At 38.9% G+C, this 19,614-nt stretch overlaps 1 protein-coding gene across 1 annotated transcript in view; it reads left to right on the forward strand.

Annotated features, from left to right (window-relative positions):
- ZBTB11 (zinc finger and BTB domain containing 11) overlaps nucleotides 1-14,386 on the forward strand; it is a 30,567-nt gene extending 16,181 nt beyond the window's left edge. Inside the window, exons 7-11 of the mRNA XM_048816431.2 lie at nucleotides 99-243; nucleotides 1,447-1,564; nucleotides 3,741-3,899; nucleotides 7,992-8,167; nucleotides 10,547-14,386. Coding sequence (XP_048672388.1) covers nucleotides 99-243; nucleotides 1,447-1,564; nucleotides 3,741-3,899; nucleotides 7,992-8,167; nucleotides 10,547-11,073 — 1,125 coding nt within the window. The 3' untranslated portion in view covers nucleotides 11,074-14,386. The remainder of the gene's footprint in view (nucleotides 1-98; nucleotides 244-1,446; nucleotides 1,565-3,740; nucleotides 3,900-7,991; nucleotides 8,168-10,546) is intronic.
- Nucleotides 14,387-19,614: the final 5,228 nt, after the last annotated feature.

Genomic DNA, 19,614 nt, shown 5'->3' on the forward strand with positions numbered 1-19,614 from the left:
TATGATGAGATGCAATACTGTCTTTGTCTCAATGACTTGTACATTTTAAGATTTATTTGATCTTGTATACTTTATCCAACTGAGTTTTTTCTTCATAGGTCTGTGGAAAGGCATTTACCTACAAGCATGGATTAAAAATGCATCTGGCTCTCCATGAGACACAGAAGCAGTTCAAATGTGACTTGTGTGAAAAGTCTTTTGTCACAAAACGGAGTCTTCAGGAACATATGAGCATTCACACAGGTAAACAGTGGGCAAGAGTGGGAGTAATGAGAACCATGGTATGTTGATAAATACTTCGGGGAACATAAAAGTTAATCCATTAACTCTGTTGACTTCTGTAGATAATTGAAGTGTAAATTATTTTCTAGCACTTCACTCTTTACTCATTGTGATTTACACTAGTTTCCCCAATGTTCTGGCAGTGTTTGTCTGCATGTGACTTTATGCTTATGATCTGGGAGTTTCATGCCTTGTCAAAAAAGCCATCTTCATTCCCCTGGAGTTCTGAGGCTTTTGCCCCAATTTAAATGTTCTCTCCAGCTTCACTCCACGAGGAGCCACCACGTTGCAATAGCCATCCCCTTAACTAAGGAATAGAGGACTTGTATAAGAACTTGTGAAATTAATGAGTTCACAGATATAAGGAACTGATAGGAAAGCTTGAGGGTGAAAAGAGAATGTGAGATATGACAGTATAATAGTTTAGTGTGAACTTTCGTTATTTTAAGGTAGCTTAATATCTTGAAGTCCTGTGCATTTTTATTTCCTGGAGTGTGATGTATTAAGAATTGGGTACAAAAGATTGTTTTCCTTTACAATGCAGTTTTAGGTTCCAGAAAATAGAAGGGTTTCTACATACCTTCTTACAAATATCCTTTTGGCAGTCTAGTATTCAAGAACAGCCTGATAGGATCAGGGAATTTCCTGTTAAGGTAGCCTCCCATAGATCCAAGGTCTGATTTCTCTTCCCGTGCCCCCCATTCATGTATGCTGAACTATTACTAAAGTTGCTGCAGATGCTGTGCTCTGACTGTTTGCAATCTATTTCTTCAGCAGTAAATTGTTTGTTTTTTGTTTTTTTAAGATTGTTCAGAGTTAAGTTAAGAACAAATTATAATTAAAGGCTATGAGATTTTTGTCTGAACCATTTTAAGTATCTTATGATACAGTAGTTTAAAGTTGTGACTCAGCTTCTTCTTCAAATATGTACAGCAATATTATCCAAGATTATACCAGCATGTAAAGAATATTCTTGAAAATCCCAACTAGATTCCAAGTGTATATAATTAAACTTTCCTCTTCCTGTAGTAATAAAGCTCTGAGTACTTCAGATGAATTCTGTAAAAGTTATATACTCCCTTTAAAGCACTGCAGAGAGTTGGGGCTCAGATAGGAGACTTAGCCTTTTAAAGTACTTTTTTGTTGTTGTTGTTCTGTTTACAGGAGAATCCAAGTATCTTTGCTCCATTTGTGGGAAGTCTTTTCATAGAGCCTCAGGACTTAGTAAGCACATAAAGAAACACCAGCCAAAGCCTGAAATTCGTGGCTATCAGTGTACTCAGTGAGTATAAATTGACCTTTAAGTCCCTGGATTATTAAAGATAGTTTTACTTGTCTCTCATGCTGCAGTTGGTCACATGGAATTATTTAGAATAAAATATGTTAAGCACTGGGGTGGAAAATGCACTTGTGAAATTCATATAAGGACAAATGCAAAGTACTCCTCTTAGGAAGGAATAGTCAATTTGCACACATGCAAAATGGGAATTGACTGTCTAGGAAGGAGTACTGCAAAAAGGTGTCTGGGGTCATAATAGATCACAAGCTAAATATGAGTTGATGTTGCATGGTTGATGTTGCAAAAAAAGCAAACATCATTCTGGGATGTAGTAACAGGAGCATTGTAAGCAAGCCACAAGAAGTAATTCTTCCGCTTTACTCTGCACTGATACAGCCTCACTGGAGTATTGTGTCCATTTCTGGGAGCCGGGGGCCAGGAGCATGCGGTTGGGACCCAAACTGGGGGCAGGGCTGGAGCAGAGGTGAGGGGAGAGCAGGGCTGGGTGGCGCTCCTTCCCTGCTCTGCGCTGGGGCTGGCCCGGGCCCTGCTGCGCCCCCCTAGTGGAGTGCCCCTCACAGTTTGGAGACCACTGACATAAAAATTACAAGGAAGAGAGAGAAAATTTTTTTTGTAACATCTGAGGATAGGACAAGAAGCAATGAGCTAAAATTGTAGCAAGGGTAGCTTAGGTTGGACATCAGGAAAAACTTCCTAACTCTCATAGTGGTTAAGCACTGGAGTAAATTGTCTAGGGACATTGTGGAATCTCCATTATTGGAGATTTTTAAGAGCAGGTTAGACAAATGCCTGCCAGGGGTCGTCTAGATAATATTTAATCCTGCCACGAGGTCCCTTCCAGTCCTATGATTCTATATATTGGAGATGAAAGGCTTGATTAATATTAACCTTGATCATGCTTGTCCTCACCCCAGATTCTATTTAGATACGGTTGTTTGGGGTTTGTCTTAGGCAAACCTTTACACATCTGGGGATCCTCTCTGGCACACCCTAGGTGGTTTGTCAGATGAAGAAGGTCGTCTTCTCTGACAACTTTGTCTAAGAGCTTCTCTCTTTTCTATAAAAGCGGCAAAGAGTCTTGTGGCACCTTATAGACTAACAGACATACTGGAGCATAAGCTTTCGTGGGTGAATACCCACTTGGTTGGATGCATGTGATGAAGTGGGTATTCACCCATGAAAGCTTGTGATCTAATACGTCCGTTAGTCTATAAGGTGCCACAGGACTCTTAGTCCGGATCTGTAAAAGCGGCAAACACGGCTACCCTTCTGATCTCTTTTCTATATAGTCCCTGTTGTTAAGTGACTTGGATAATGGGGCATTATGTCAGGGAGAGGAGGAGGCTTTCAAACAAGATGCCTGAGAAGCAGAGTTTATTGGTCCACTAGAGAAGAAGCACCTTCTTGATCATGCATATTCCTGTGGTTTGCTAAAGAGGAGCTGGTGAACCGTGGCCTCCCATGGAGCTGTTATGGGGTGGCATGGATGAGGGGAGGCATTAGGAAAATTTGGGTTGAGGGATTGGCAGGGGGAGTGTCTTTGAGAAGCAGAGCTAGCAGTTGTGATGAATGTGCTTGAGCAATCTGAACAGTAAAGCAATTTAATGTCTGCTTTCCTAGTCAATCCTCCATGGTTCCAAAAAAAGAGATGCCAGTTCCTTCACAAGCATGGCTTTTCTAGCTTAACAACACTTTGTGTTCTGTAACTTGTGATGTCCTAACTCTCCATAACTCTCTCTTGTTTTTTGGGTACTGGATAGGAGTTATACAAACCTTTTTTCCCTATAACAGAGCAATTAAAGGAAATCAGCTTCCTATAACAGATAAAGGGACAATATGCCTGAAGCCCATAAGATACATTCCAGATCTTTAAATTAGCTGCTATTTCTTTTAATCTCCCTTAATGTAGAAGAGGATTACATTGTTAATATAATGGTTGACACTGTAAACCTTGTCTACGTCATGAAGTCTTCCAGTCTTTTAAAATTACCGATATATACTGGGCTTTAGGCAACATGTAAATGATAAAGTACAGTGTTTTTGTGCCATTGAAATCGTGGTCCAGGATCCTCATTTTTGAACAATCCTCCCTCCATAGTTATCTTCATCTTATTATGATCCTGTCTTATGTGGGAGTCTGAAACCTTTATTGTTACAGATGTGAAAAAAGTTTCTATGAAGCTCGAGATCTCCGCCAGCACATGAACAAGCATCTTGGTGTGAAGCCGTTCCAGTGTGAGTTCTGTGGGAAGTGTTACAGTTGGAAGAAAGATTGGTATTCTCATGTGAAGTCCCATTCTGTCACAGATCCTTACAGGTGAGTGAGGGTCAGTTCACAACTGTTGTAAGCTGAGCACACTAAGGTGTTGCCGACCCACAGCTGTAATTACACCAATGAGGATCTGCTTTTGAATGACATTGCCAAGAGCTATCCATAGTTAGAGGCATGTAGCTTTCAGCAACAGATATAAAAGAATAACTTCATATGATGATCTCAATTGAAGAAGAGGATCTTGAATGTTTATGGATCAGTGTCCTAACAGAGAAAGCACAAGATGGGGTGCTGGTTGGTGTCTACTACCGACCACCAGATCACACTGGAGAAAAGGATAACTGGCTTCTTAATATATAGGGCGGGAAAAAGCTGCGTGATCTTGGGGGACTTCAATCTGAGTGACATGCTGGAGCTCCCAGGATGCCAGTAGTAAAATGTCCTTGGAATTTCTAAAACTGGTAAAGGACAATTTCCCAGCAAATGTTGCTTCCAACATGGGGGAATTCTATATTAGACTCATCTTGACAGATAAAGGTATTGATCACACAACTGAAAATTAGTGGTTGCTGAGTGATACAAGTGATCGTGACTTTATTACATTTGTTGTGTGCAAACAGACTGAAGTGCAAGCCAGTAATACATACACACAGACAGACATGCACTTGGTGCTTTAAAAGAGGTAATTTCATAAAGCTGAAAACAATTATGAGTCAAATTAGCTAGGAGAAAGTGTTTTTGCCCCCAAAACAAGAATCCAGGAATTCAGAGAGAGAACTTAGTTGGCTTAAAAAAAACAGTGTGGCTTAGAGGGGAATTGAAAGCAGCTCATGCTCTCGTGCGCTCTCTCTCTCAGTTGTGGGATTGTTTCTTTTTGGGCAGAATTCCTTTCCCCAGCTGATTTGACTTATTGTTTGTGAAAATGGTACTTTTAAAGCACTGTGTTTGTGTGTTACTGGCTTGGACTTTATTCTGTTTGCATACAACAAACGTAGTCAAGTCATGATCATTTGTGTCACTGAACAACCATTAAATTTCAGTTGTGTGATGAATATATATATATAAAATATAGGGGGAGGGGGAGGGAGGGCTTGGAAAGATTAAATTTAGTAACACATATCTGGTTTCACTTTCCCTCTTAGACATTTACTGATTTTAAAAAAAATTAATCCTTCCAAGTATAAATATTAATTAGAAGCTATCAACTTCCCCTTTTTTTTCTGTTGGTTTTGTGTGTTCTCTCTCTCTCTCGTTGGATGATTACATTTTTATCAGTATATGTCAGTAAATGTTGATTTTTCTGTACACACGCAAACTGACAAAAATATTTCTGTTAGTAATCAAAATTTACAGATAGGCAAAGTAAGAAGAATTCTGTTTGAGATCATACTAGAGTCAAAATTCAGTGATTTAGACTTTTGAATTAGACTTGTTACAAATAGAATAGACTAGAGAATTAATAGTATAAACAGGTGTGAGTTGGAGTTTAAGGATATTTACATTGTCAACATGACAGGTCAAAATATACAGTTTGTGTTTTAATGGTTATAAAGCTTTAATTGTCTGACCACCCTTCAATCATTTCCCACAACTCTGGACATTTAAATAGATAAAAATCTAAAATAATGCTTAAAAATAAACATCAATATCTGTTGAAATTCTGGGGAAAAAAGTCAAATTCTGCAAAGTCGAGTTATATTAATTACTAGAAATTGTAGAAAATTGATAAGAGAAGCAAAAAGTTACAAGGAAAAATCAGTAGCCAGAAAAATTAAAGACAATAAGAAGGAGTTTTTTAAATATGTGAGGAACAAAAGGAATCCTAACAATAGTATTGGTCCACTGCTAGACAGAAATAGTACAATTGTCAATAATAATGCAGAAAAAGCAGTGTTCAATAAATATCTTCTGTGTTTGGTAAAAGGTCCGATGATTTCATAATCAAAAATTACAGGAGAGTGATATAATGCCAATCAACATGGATTTATGGGAAATAGATCCTGTCAGACTAACTTGATCTTTTTCTGATGGGATTAGATTCTAAGGCCAGAAGGGACCATTGTGATAATCTAGTCTGACCTCTTGCATAACACAGGCCATAGAACTACCCCAGAACAATTCATGTTTGAACTAGAGCATGTCTTCTTGAAAAAATCCACTTCTGATTTAGAAATCTACCACAACCTTTGTCAAATTGTTCCGATTGTTGATTACCCTCACTGTTAAAAATGTATGCCTTATTTCCAGTGAGAGAGAGGTAGAACAAGGTCCAGTGGTTGGAAGCTGAAGCTAGACAATTTCTCACTGGAAATAAGGCATACATTTTTAACAGTAAGGGTAATCAACTCTAGATTGAAGAGCGCGTTATCAAAAATTTACTCCCATGTTAAGAACTTGCAGACTGTGTTCATGTCACCCCTTAACCTTCACTTTGTTAAGCTAAGTAGAGCAAGCTCCTTGAGTCTGTGGCCTGGTCTACATTTAAAAATTAGATCAACAAAGTTGTGTTGCTCAGGGTTGAAACAATTTTCTCCTTGAGCACAGAAGTTAGGTTGACCCTAATCCCTGCTGTCAAGCTAGCTATCGCATCTTGGAGAGGTGTATTAACTATATTGATGGAAACGCCTCTACTGTCAGTGTAGAAGTGTCTGCACTACAGCGGCATAGCTGCAGCTGTTCTGCTATAGCACTTGTAGTGTAAACGTAGCCTATCACTATAAGGCATGCTTTCTAATCCTTTAATCATTCTCGTGGCTCTTCCAATCCCTTTCCAATTTATCAACATCTTTCTTGAATTGTGGACAACAGAACTGGAGACAGTATTCCAGCAGCGGTCACACCAGTAACAAATACAGAGGTAAAATAACCTCTTTATTCCTACAAGTTTTGATTTATGAAGATACTAATATTGATGTAATATACTTAAACTTCTGTAAGGAATTTGGCATAGTGTTGCACAATATTTTGATTAAGAAACTAGAACTATACCAAATTAACATGGCACACATTAAATGTGCTAACTGATATGTCTCAAAATGTAATTGTAAATGGGAAATGCTCATCGAGCAGATGTTTGCAAACCACACAGATTGAGAGAGTGGTAAATAATGAAGAGGATGGATCACTGACACAGATGGATCTGGAACTACATGCAGTTCCCTTCAGTATCTTCAGGGAAAACTGAAGGCTGGTAAAGTTCCCCATGGAATGCTTTCAGGAAACAAAATGGAGACATCAGAATTACTGGGCATCCCTAGCATACACTTCAGGATCCTGAATCCCATCTGTTCATCTGTAAACCTTGTTTAGGCTTTTATAAAAGATGCAGCACATGGTTAGCATTTTAGTTCATGTCCATGAGGCCTTTCCTGTGGGTGGCAAATTAATAATTGTACATGAAGGAGTCATGGTTATGTTAGTTGAATACGTGCATTTCTTAAAACATTTTTCCCCTAATGTACAAATAGCACAAACTAGGTCATTAAGGCCAGAAGCAAACTTATTAGTACGGAGAATATAAGCTATACTATGTTAAAACATTTTCTTTGCATTAATAATGTACAAATAAAACTGTTTGATGTAGCCAGTACTTCCAATTTCAAATATCATCTAGAAAATAGCATTGAGAGGATTCAGTAGGGTATCCTCTAAAGTGGCTGAGGAAAATGGGTAATTCAACAAACTTAGTTACTTGGAGTACTTTACCTCTGCCCTCACACCTCCATCATTCTCCACGTATGCCTGCATAGTATGCATCCTCAAAGATAACAATATGAGCTACAAATAATAATGCATGTGAAACTTTAGGGGGATTAGTTCGTCTTGTGCAAAGTTAGAAATGTTTGGTTATTAATCTGTGTGGTTTTGCTAATGTGGAATGGTGAGTGGAAGTTTGTGTCTAGGATTAAGAAAGCATGTGGTTGTAGTCTCATGGCACAATAATATTTTAAAATCTGAAACCATTTCTCTTTACATTGGAGCATCAAAATCTAATATCTTTAATTATAAAACTGGCATTCCTTTAAACTTTCCCTATTTGAGTTAAAAGGCGTTTTAAAAGCTTAACCTAAAATAGGCATGGGATAATGATTTCAAGCATGTTTTCTGTATCTAATAGGTATTCTTTTCACATTTTAGATGTAATGTGTGTGGCAAAGAATTCTATGAGAAAGCTTTGTATAGAAGACATGTAAAGAAAGCCACTCATGGGAAGAAAGGGAGAGCAAAGCAAAATCTGGAACGTGTGTGTGAGCACTGTGGAAGAAAATTCACCCAACTGCGAGAATACAGACGACACATGAATAATCATGAGGGTACACAGAAAATAAGTGATTGTGTCCTTTCTGTAAAAATACTAGTATTTTAACAGATAATATGTTTAGGGTCCCCATGAGTGGGGAGCCACAAGGAAGTAGTTATGGATTATCAAGTCAACAGAAAGTAGGTTTACACTCATCCTGTTATTTAACATATTTCTAGCGACTTCCAAAAGTAGACATTAGAATCCTTCTAAAACCTTATAGCACTGGTCATGCAAGTGGATACAAAAGGTGTATTCTCAGTACTCTGTGAAGGGTTGTAATAAAAACACATTTTCAGGAGTTTCTGTGAGACTCTATTCAAGTTTTGTGTATGTGGCAAGGAATTAATATTGTGTAAAAATTATAAAAATATTCAACTTCTAAATAAATGCACCCTCACCTCTTCTCCCCCCCCCCAAAAAAAAAAAAAAAGAGAGAGAGAGAGAGAGAGAGCAAGAGTGAGTGATTGGTTTCAAACACTTATAAACTCCTAAAAATATTGTTTCCTTTTTTTGGACTGAAATTTGTCAGTTCAGTAGTTTACAGTGGAGATTAAAACCTTTAAGCATTTTGGGGACAATATGAACAGAACAGTTGTAATTAAAAAGTTTCCAGTATATGCAAAAGCATTTCATAAGGAAGCTCAGCATGAGACTTGGAATAATTGAATAGTCTGACTATGTACTTCTACACACAAGTTGCTATATTGTGGCAAAAATCACTTTTTCTAAACATCTTACCCATAAAGGACTGTTAATAATAAGTCTAAAATTTCATTCGCTGCTGGGGTAGAAATTTAAGTGTTTGTTTACATTAAAAAAAGAAGCACCTATAATGTCCCATAATTTTCTGCCATAAATCTGTAGCAGTGGTAATATAGGAAGTTAGCACTAAAATTGTTTCTTTTGTACGTCAGTGCAAATAGCGATCATACATACATTATGCATAATAATTTTGCTATACACTGACTTGAGGAAGAAATAGTTTCAAACTAGGGATTTCAGGCTCAGTGGAAGATGGACACACAACTTTACAGAAATTAACAAAAATCAGTGGAGTAGGATTACATTTGGAGGAGAGATGGTACCAAACGGAAAGGCAGAATGGGAGACATGGGATGTAACAGTGAGACTCTGTGCTCAAGGCACTCCTAAGGCGAGACACACAGTATGGAGATATGCTCCATATAAGTGCCTGTGTAAAGTTTCAGGCTTTTTCTATGCCTGCACAGATCCCCATTAACTGTCTGTTGCATCTCTATGAATAGAGATTGTAGCCTCTCCAGGCTCATTTCATTACCTTTCATACCTCTCTACCAGTTAACCAAATCTGTTACTTCTACCTCTCAGATTTAAATGAAAATTTATAGTTAGACAAAATATGGTTTTAAGAAATAGAAACACCATCAACACAGATAGAAGCTTTAAAACCTAATCTCTTGGTGGCATTTCAGAATGATATATAATGGCATGAAATAAAAAGAAACTTCGCAGAAAAGGTTTTCTGATATAGTTACAATCAAATAACTTGGTTAGGAGATGGTTTGTTGGAGATGTTCAAAAGCAGACTAAAAGCAAGATCCTTTAAGGGAAAATCCTGTCCAGCAATAGAATAGTTTAGATGGGCCACAAGGTTTTTGCCAAGCCTCTTCTCTTCTGATGTTCTGTAACTTACAGGCAAAGCACAATTTAGTAATGATTATGTTGTAACTCTTGACCTCTATCTGTGAGGTTCAGCTATACTTCTAGGATGGGATTTCCTAACCCACTCAGCATTGGTCTTCAAAGAACAAGGCCATGCTGAGTACTTGTGAAAATAGCCCCTGTAACCTACTATTCATTTGTATTTTACAATAGGACCCAAAGGCCCCAGTGCACTACAAACATAAAGTAGGAGACTCTTCCCTCCAAGAGCTCAGTCTGGATTAACATATCTGATATAGTTGTGTATCCTTCCCTTTAGTAGACTCTTGCTCTGGTATAATGCACTCAAAATTTGTAAATAAGATTTTATTCACGTCTCTTTTGCTCTGTGATATGTGACTAGCAATTTTGTATTCATGGTTACCTATGAAAACAGTGGTTTTCAACATTTTTTCACGGGTGGACGCCTAAAATATTTCAAATGGAGATGTGGACCCCTTTGGAAATCTTAGACATAGTCTGTGGACTCCTTGGGGTCCACGGACCATAGGTTGAAAACCACTGTTCCACGGTAGCGACAACCTTTCTCCGACCCCTTAGACATAGTCTGTAAACCCCCTGGGCTCCGTGGACCACAGGTTGAAAACCACTGTATTAGAATGTTGTCTTTTGGGCCTGGAATTTGTCATTCTCATTTACACAGATTTACAAAAACAAATAATCTTCCTTCTCTTGTTTTGGTGATCAGGTGTTAAGCCTTTTGAATGTCTGACTTGCGGAGTAGCCTGGGCTGATGCACGTTCCTTGAAGCGTCATGTGAGGACACATACTGGAGAACGACCATATGTGTGTCCAGTATGCAATGAAGCTTACATAGATGCCCGGACGCTACGGAAGCATATGACCAAGTTCCACAGGGATTATGTACCTTGCAAAATTATGCTGGAAAAGGACACCCTTCAGTTTCATAACCAGGGGACGCAGGTGGAACATGCCATCAGTATTTTAACAGCAGACATGCAAGAACAAGAAACGGAGATTAGCATTGGCAGTGAGGAGATTGAGACTGTGGTAGTGGCAGGAGAAACAATTGAAGCTATTGAAGCTGTTGCAGCTACTGAGGAATGTACATCAGTATCCACTCTTTCTGACCAAAGCATCATGCAGGTGGTGAATTACGTATTGGCACAACAGCAAGGACAGAAAATAGCTGAAGTTACACAAGCCATTGAAACTGTAAAAGTAGAAGTGGCCCACATTTCAGAAACAGAGTGAACACCATCTCTGACAGAGCAAGAAGAGTGCAGTATTGTCGTGTAACAAGCTACGTATTAACTGTGAGTATTTGAGGCTTACAGTAATACTGACTTTCAGATACAGAATCTCCTATATTGAGTTTCTTGGCTGCAGAATGATATCGCACAATGCACTGGTTAAAAAAAAATAAAATAAAAGTGCAGATACTTCAGTACAGAGCAAGAGTTTGGAAGACTGATTTCTGTATCAGTCATCAATTAGTACAGAAAGGTCTAAAAATAAAATATTTCCTGTGTAATGGCAGTAAGTATCATGTTGTAAATTTTTTTATAATCTTTTACAAAGAAGCTGTGCTAGAATTGTACAGCTGTTTCAGTAGCATTTTGCTTTTGTTTTAATATGTATTTCATCAGGGTCAGTGAATGAAGTTTAAGTGATGGGTTCTGTCGTCTTTTCTTTCACTCCCCAAATCAGGGGATGTTGGACTGCTGTGGAGTGCGTGTTGCCTTGTGAAGGGCTGGAAACCTGTGGTATGGGGTCTTTTGCCTTTAGGTAGACTTGCTAACTGTGTATAAATCTACAAAGTGCTCCAGGAATTTTGCAAAATTAGCTTAATCTCCTCAGGACTGTGTGGCAGGTCAGTAAGTACACTTAAGGATTCTGCAAACCACTGTAAAATGACTTGCATAATCATGTAACTGTAACCAAATTTACTCAGTGAAGTCCATTGGAATCTGGGGAAAAAACTGTCACTGGTGAACAGTTACTTCCATAAATACAATGGGATCAATAGGGCTACTCAAATAAGTAACTGCTCTTCAGTGTGAATAAGGGGTTTAGTCTGGCCCTATATGTGCAACCCTGTTTAATTTATTTTGCTAGTTCAGTTGTGTAAACAAAGCTTTACACTGCTTCATTGTACGTATCCAAGGCAGGCAAACTAATGATGGATGTAGAACTCTTCTAATTTTATATTAAATTTATTTGGAAATTTCCACATGAAAAAAGTTAAGTGTAATTGAGTGCAGTTCTTTGGGAATGGGACACTGTATAAATCATCTGGTTTTCCAACTTCTGTATCATGGAGAATTGTTATTGAGAGGTGGGGATGGTGGGAGTTAATAATTCCAAAATGGGACAGACAGTAGCACTAGGACTGAATAATATGAATGTCATAATATCATGTTAAAAACTAAATTTGTGACACACATGCTGGAAATCTCCAAAGGCCTATTATACCACAGCTATATAAAAACATGTGTAAGGCAGGCTGTTAATCCTGTTGCATTTCCTCATCTTTGTGGAAGAACTTTCAGTCCCTGTTGGTTAATGTGTTAAAATAAAATGAAGCGGAAATATTTGTTCTAATATTAAAGAAATCCCATGCAATGAAGTTGCTAGTATCTTTTTCAGTGAATGTATAATTCCCCTGGCTTTTGCTGGAAGCAGAAGCCCCGCCTCTGTCTCTACCAGCCCTGCCAATCTCTCATACTTGATCAAATCATTGTATCATGGCCACACTGTTGTGTATGTATTGAGAGACCTGCCAATCCACTTTCATGTGTATTAAAACAACATATATGTTTGGCATATTTGAAATTCATTATCTTTCAGTACAATACAGCTCCAGATTGAAGGCAACAGAACTATAGCAATGAATGAGAGAGACTGTGTCATCCAATCCTATATGCGCAACAGGTGAAAAATGAACAACTTAAGCATGTATGTACATGAGGATAGCTGAGACCACCTTTGAGTTAGTATCCTTACATTAGTTTCAGCCTGTGTGGTGATATAATCTACTCTCATTGTGTAAGATGCATACTGAGAGTGTTTAGTTCAGGGACTAAAACAGAAGATGTAGATGGTAGTTTTGAGTTCATGTTCTGAAAGGATATAGCATAAAAGCTTGTACTGCAAAAGTATTCAACGGGGGTAAGACCACTGGTCCCTGCTAGATAAACTTAACAAATTTGGTTATATTACAATTTTCTTGTGTGGCCTGTGAAACTGGCTTGCCTTACACATTAACAAAATATGGGGCAAAATCCCTGATAAGGTGTCCAGCTCATTTGAATTAACATTTCTGTAAATGTTCCATCGCTTAGCTGAAAGATCTCAATTTAGTAGGCTGTAAAACAGACCACTTCTGTGTATTTTGCATGCATGTAGATAAGCTGTTGAAAATCTTACTTTTTTAAAAGCAATAACTAATGTAATTACATTGAGTTACTGCCTTGGGTCTGAACTGAGCTGTAGGTTACTGTATTCCAAAGATCAAAAATGTCTTCTGTGAGAACCAAACATGATGGCGATTTCATATTATTCACATACACCTTGTAACCTCTTATAATTGTGCTAGTCTCTAAATATTGCAATGGAGTAAAACTGCAGAAAACATACACTTGAAAAAATAGTGCTAGTTGTATTTTCCTGAACACTTGTATACCCAAAAAACATTTTGGAGAAGCACCCTGGAAAGATCAGTCTATCATAATGTAAGCTAAAAAGAGAGGTAAGTGTAACAGTTCTTATAGCCATTATAATGTGAAAAGATTTGAATAGATGGTTAGGTAAATTTCCAAATTTTCTGAGTACTAGTAATTTATGCATAAGTATATATTGATAAAGTTGTGAGGAAACATGTTCAGGACAACTATTTGTAAATATTGTTTAGAGCTTCAATTGTATATTCAGTGTGCTACCTTACAACACAATACTTGTTAGCATCTTAATTAATCCTTGGGTACCTTTATTTTTCATCCTTCTGGAGACAAAGGAGTCTGTTGAATTTAAAAGAAAAAAAGTATAATGCCTTCTGTAAGAACGAAAATATGTTTTAATTGGCGTTATGACCTGCCACTCAATAAAATTGCAAAAAGGTTGGTAGATAAACAAAAAATCAAGCCAGCAGTGTGAAAGTTAAAGGCTACAGCATCTCTTGCTTAACATGTACAGTTGTGCCTTAATTTTTTTCAGAATGGCATACAGTAAGTAGGGGAGTATCATTTAACTTGCTGTTCCTGGATTTGTGAGGTTGCCTTTATTTATTTATTTTAAGTACACCTCTTAAATTACTAGTTTGAGAGGTTACTACCCTACCACAATTTATGTGAAATCAGGCCATGAACATGAGCATTTAAGATTGTTGAAGCTAGATTTTTTGTTTATAAAAACTCGTGAGAAACTCAGTCTATTTCTGAAGTATTCCTACTGAATTCCTGGACATAGTGAATTAAACATTTTTGGTTTGTACATTCTGCTGTTTTGGTGTTAGATGTATAAAGTTCTGGTTATTTCTGTCATTAAATAAACAGATCTTTGCCATAAATTATTCTTTTAAGCAACTTTCTTTTCAGAAAAGCGCATTCCAGAATTATATTTTTTTTGTGGTATGTAGCCACAGAATTCATGTTTAATTGCAAACTACTGAAGGGGCTCAGTTACTGGATTGCAGTGAACAGCTCCAGTTTTACAATTCTGGATGGCCAGATTAACTCCTTCCTAGAGAGTTAGATCTGAAGAACATTAATCATAGCAATTTTTCATGCATTTGTGTTAAAGTCTTATGAGACCTTAAGGTCACTGGCTTTTTATTATGATGTGGTGGTCCCTTACTGCCCCCCACCCTTCATTTGAAAGGGGACTGCTTTATGTTCAAGATCTTTGCATATTTTACTTAATTCCAGGCTTTCTGCTATATAATTTATGAGGTAGGACCACAGCCTGCTCTCTCCCACCCAGTTGATTTCCCAGTTTCTTATGTATGTTGATAAGCATTCAGTGTGTTGGTAATTTTTGTTTTGACCAATAACTGAAATTGTAGAAGTTGTCTGGGTAAAAGCTGGAAGTTTCCACAGTTGGGAACTAGCCCCCCACAAAAGATGCAATAATGGCAGTGAAGTTTGCTATCCAGCAAGCACTCAAGGGCTTTGGTTCGGAGGCAGGGAGGAGCAATCTGTTAGGCAACAGCAGAGACTAGTTCTGATTTGGAATGTGTTGGGGGGGAAGAGTGTGAATGGAGGTTTGAAACTTGTTCCATGCCCTGTTAATCCTTGACACCAATTAGCAGCATTCCCTCTCACCTTGATATGCCAGTATGTCCAACAATAGTGAACACTCGTATCATTTTGTTAATGATCAGTGATGAACTAGTTAAGATTGTCACTTAAATTGTCACCTACAGAGCAAACACCCAATTGAGATCCCACTTCTCTGTTGCATTATTTGTTTTCCTGCAGGTTCAGACAGACATTGCTGCATCAGTTTATGTGCAATTCATATTTTGGTTTTCTTTGCACTCACAGTTGCTATAGACTTGCATTCTTTTATGGTTTGTCCATTATTATTCATAATAAACATTTATATTGCATTAGTGCTTAGAGATCAGTGTGTAGTTTGTTAGTTGAGTAGGAGAACACTGAGTTACAGACTGCAATCAATATTACGTGCTAGTTTTACAATTACCTTAACACGAGGATGCCAGTAGCCTTTTCATACAACTGTTTGCACAACAGCAGTTGAAAGAACATCTACAGTGGGATTTGATTACACATGGATCTTAAATGCATTCATGTTCAGACTTGTACTACACGAAGCAAGGTACAGACTCTTCGCAAATGAAACAACCCCTTTGTTCCCCTACTGATTTAGCTGATCCCCTCATAAGCAAACCCACTCAAAATAAATTTAAAAATTGTGGAACTAACATGATTATCACCATCACATTGTTCACTCTGCTTGTGTATTTTATGCCTTCTCTCCTCCTGGGTCTGTCTTGTCTATTTAGACAATATTGTCACATTGTGAGAATAATCACTGGAATGACTTATCAAGAGTCATGGTGAATTCTCCATCACTGACAATTTTTAAATCAAGATTGGATGCTTTTCTAAAAGATACACTCTAGGAATCTTTGGAGGGATGTTAACGGCCTGAGTAATACAGGAGGTCAGATTAGATGACCACAATGGTCCTTTCTGGCCTTGGACTATATGAAATTATGAATTGTTTCCTTGTACTTGCCTATCGGATGTCTTCTGTCTTAAACTGTAAGCTTTTTGAGGCTGGGACTGTCTTTCTGTGATGTGTGTTCAGCACCTAGCACAAGGGGGTCCTGGTCAGTGACTGGGGCTCCTATGTGCTACAGTAATACAAATCACCCAGTCTTATCTTCCTTATGCTATTGTTATCCAGGGGTAGAAGTAAATGCATAGAGAAGAATTTGAGATCAGGAAAGGAGTGAAGGATCCTGGGCAGGTGCCTGCTTTGGGGCAGAATCAATCATGGGGTAACCCTATCTGCAGAATTTAGGCATGAGAAGGGAGTTAACTCATAGTTGGTTAACTACTGTCTGCTCAGGAAATGTGCTAGATGAGGGATTCTCAACCTGGGGGTCTTTCTAGGAAGGCAGGGCAAGACAGGCCAAATTTGAGTGAAAAGGGCATTGCAAGTTGGCACTATTGTAGGAGGGTTGATCCAGTTTTTTTTAAAGCAGCTTAAGTGAGGCATAATTCAAAAAAGGTTGAGAACCTCTGTGCTAGATAATTTGTTCCTAGTAGGTGAAGGGCCATAGGAGTTGCACCAAGAGGATGGCACCATTTCAACAGCTTGATTCCTTCCTGACAGAGGGGAGGGAAAGGCACCCCATTGCCTCTTCATAGAATAGAATACAGTGCAGCGCTGTTCTTTGTCAGGACCTGGACTGTGGTTCCTTCCAAGTCCAAAGGAATAAAATAAGCATGTGGATAAGGTTCTGGAAGCATCCTTGGGGGATTCCCCTCTCAGAAGCCATTCATCCAATTGCAGGTAAATACCTATTCCTTGCCATCTCAGGTGGGCAGCCACTACTGCCAGGTACTTTGTGAATACTCTCGGCAGGACTGTAGACAAGCTGAAAGAGTACTCTGTATGGGTAGTAGTTGTAGCTCACTGTAAATGTGTCCTGAAGATCAAGAGCTGCAAATTAATGCTAACCTTCTAGAGAACTGATGATTGAGGCTAGTGTTGCTAATCAATATGAATTACAATAAACTCATTTCCTCTCTCTCTTTGGGATATAAGGAACTAGCAAGCATAGAAACCCCTCCCTCTGAAGTCCTGAGGTGGTACTACTGTGGTTCTTAATTGATGTAAGAAATCCACTTCTTCCCTCAGTTGTTTCATGAGATGGATCTGTGAAGAGGCACAGCGGGGTGGAGAGCAGGCTCTGGTGCCTGAAAAAAATGGGATTGGGAGAAGGACGGTGGGATTGGCACACAGCTCTTGACTTGAATATCAAACCTCTTGATGGTAGAGGGGGACGGGGCTCTCTTGCAGAAGCAGCAAGACTTCTTAGAGGAGTAATAAACAGGTGGCTGTTGCCGATAGGAGGAAGTTCTGTCAGAAATGGCCCTAGTATCTAAATGGTTTTCTCCTCCTGGGAAGTGTAGCAATACCCAGCGCCCCCACTGTTGCCTATACTCAAGTTATATAATTGTTTATCTGTGCAAGAAGTCCATAGGTCTGGCCCTTGGAAGAGTGATCTTCAATGGTTGTTCAATTGAACAGATGTAACAAAGCTGCCCTCCTCATGGTGATGGATGTGGCTGTTGAATAGACTGCTGTATCAGGTTTTCAAGGACTGCGTGGAGGGAAGTTCTAGCTACTTACTAGTCCTGCCAAAATGATGGCTTTCACGCCAACCCCCACTTCCCCTGGAAGCTTGTCAATGAATGGGGATATTCTATTCAAGCTCAGTCATATTTAGTAAATATGGCTTGATAGTTGGCTATGTGCAGATAAAGAGACACCTAGAAATAGGCCTTTCTGCTTAAGAGGTCAAGGATCTTTGTCTTTTGAGTAGCTTTAGGGGGTCCTGTTTGTTTGGAAATCCTTTTTGAGGTAGTTGGTATCTTTCATTAGTGTTGAAGATATAGAGGCTGGAGTCTACCACAAGTCATCTCGAGGCTGTAGTACTCCACTTATTGGTATTGACAATCTGCCTGGGAGACTAGAATGCAGAATATTCAATTTTATGTGCTTTCTACAACCAATAATCCAAGGTCCATAATGTCCACCTTTCCTTGTAATTCCTGAAGGGAGTCTATTAGCAGGAAGTTGTATGGGAGAGGATGCCACTGCCTCATACACAATGATGAAGAAGAATAAATCCTTAGTTAGCTGGAAAGAGGTTAAGAAGAATTTCCTGTGGCCCATGACATCTTTTGATCCCTTCCGTTCTGGGAAGGGACTCAGTGGTACAAGTTGCTCTTAGAGCAGAGGTGGTAGGTGGCTGTCTCAATGTAGTACTGGGATTCAGGGGCAAGCTCCCATTCAGTGCTGAACTCAGTCTGAAGATTGGGGACAACTGCCTGAAGGGGTAATAGACCTGTTCTCAGTACTAGTGACAGTAACCTTGATCAGAGTCTTTATTTACAGAAGTGCTAAAAGAGCAGGATCTCTTGCAAGAGACATCCTCCTGGGTGAAATGAACATCTTTCTGAATTGCTCTAGAAGGTAGAGCTTTCACCAAGTGCCTCTTTGGTATCAGACAAAGCTGTGGGATGCACCCCTATCTGTGGGGCAACTGTTCCTATTTCAGCTAGTGGTTCCATGAAAGAGCTCAATTTCTTTTCACATTTAGCTTGAGTGAAGATCAGCTGTTACACCCAACACAATATACTAACCAATTTCCCTCCAATAAGAAACTTTCACACCAGAAGACTGCTTATCTGCTACATTTCAACACAGATTTTACCTGATGTGAAACAAGGGGTTTATCTGCCTCCTCCTTGACCCCCTTCTAGAGTGAGGTCGTATAATCTCCATGGCAGATGTCTGAAGCAAAGACTCAAGTTATAGTAGGAGGATGAAAGTCTATACTAACAAATCCATATGTGCCAAGTAAGTTAGTGTAATTGTCATCTTTCTTTAGGGTGTGAAGCTAAGAGACTTTAGTAAAGTAGGGGAAGCTATTAGGCAAAATAGATGGAAGTCAACTGAGCCTGTATTCTATCCAATAGTACCATTTCATTGCATCAAATTGTGAAGGGTTGTCCCTAAAGTAAACTACCTCCATTAAAGGCAGCCTTTTTTCTTGCTCTAAATTTTCATAGTTGACCTTGCAACATCTGACCTCAGCTCTATCCCATTTCTCCATAACATAACTTTTGAACACCTTTGATCAATTCTAAAATTTCAAGATATGTTCTAGGCATCAGTGACAATAACCCTATTGATTTTTGGGGACAACTGCACCCTCAAAAGCTGGAAATGGAGGACACATGGAGCTGTTATCTGTTGACGGTATGTATTAACAGCTTGCACTATTACATGTTGATACCTTACATCAAAGAAGAAAAAACTCCTTTCTCAGCTGGGAGTTGAGCAGAGAGGTTACTTCCTTCCTTATATCCTGCCACATCAATCCTTGGTCCAGGTAGGGGAAGACTGAGCCCTGCTTTGAACAGTGGGATGGCTAGTGCCCTGGTGGAGAAAGGTATTTGGCAGGGGGGACAAATAAGCCAGATCAGGACAATGGAGAAGGCTGCTGTGGGGGAAAGGAGCATGGTGGGAAGA

The sequence above is a fragment of the Caretta caretta genome, chromosome 1 (genome assembly GCF_965140235.1).
Source record: "Caretta caretta isolate rCarCar2 chromosome 1, rCarCar1.hap1, whole genome shotgun sequence".
NCBI classification, from domain to species: Eukaryota; Metazoa; Chordata; order Testudines; family Cheloniidae; genus Caretta; species Caretta caretta.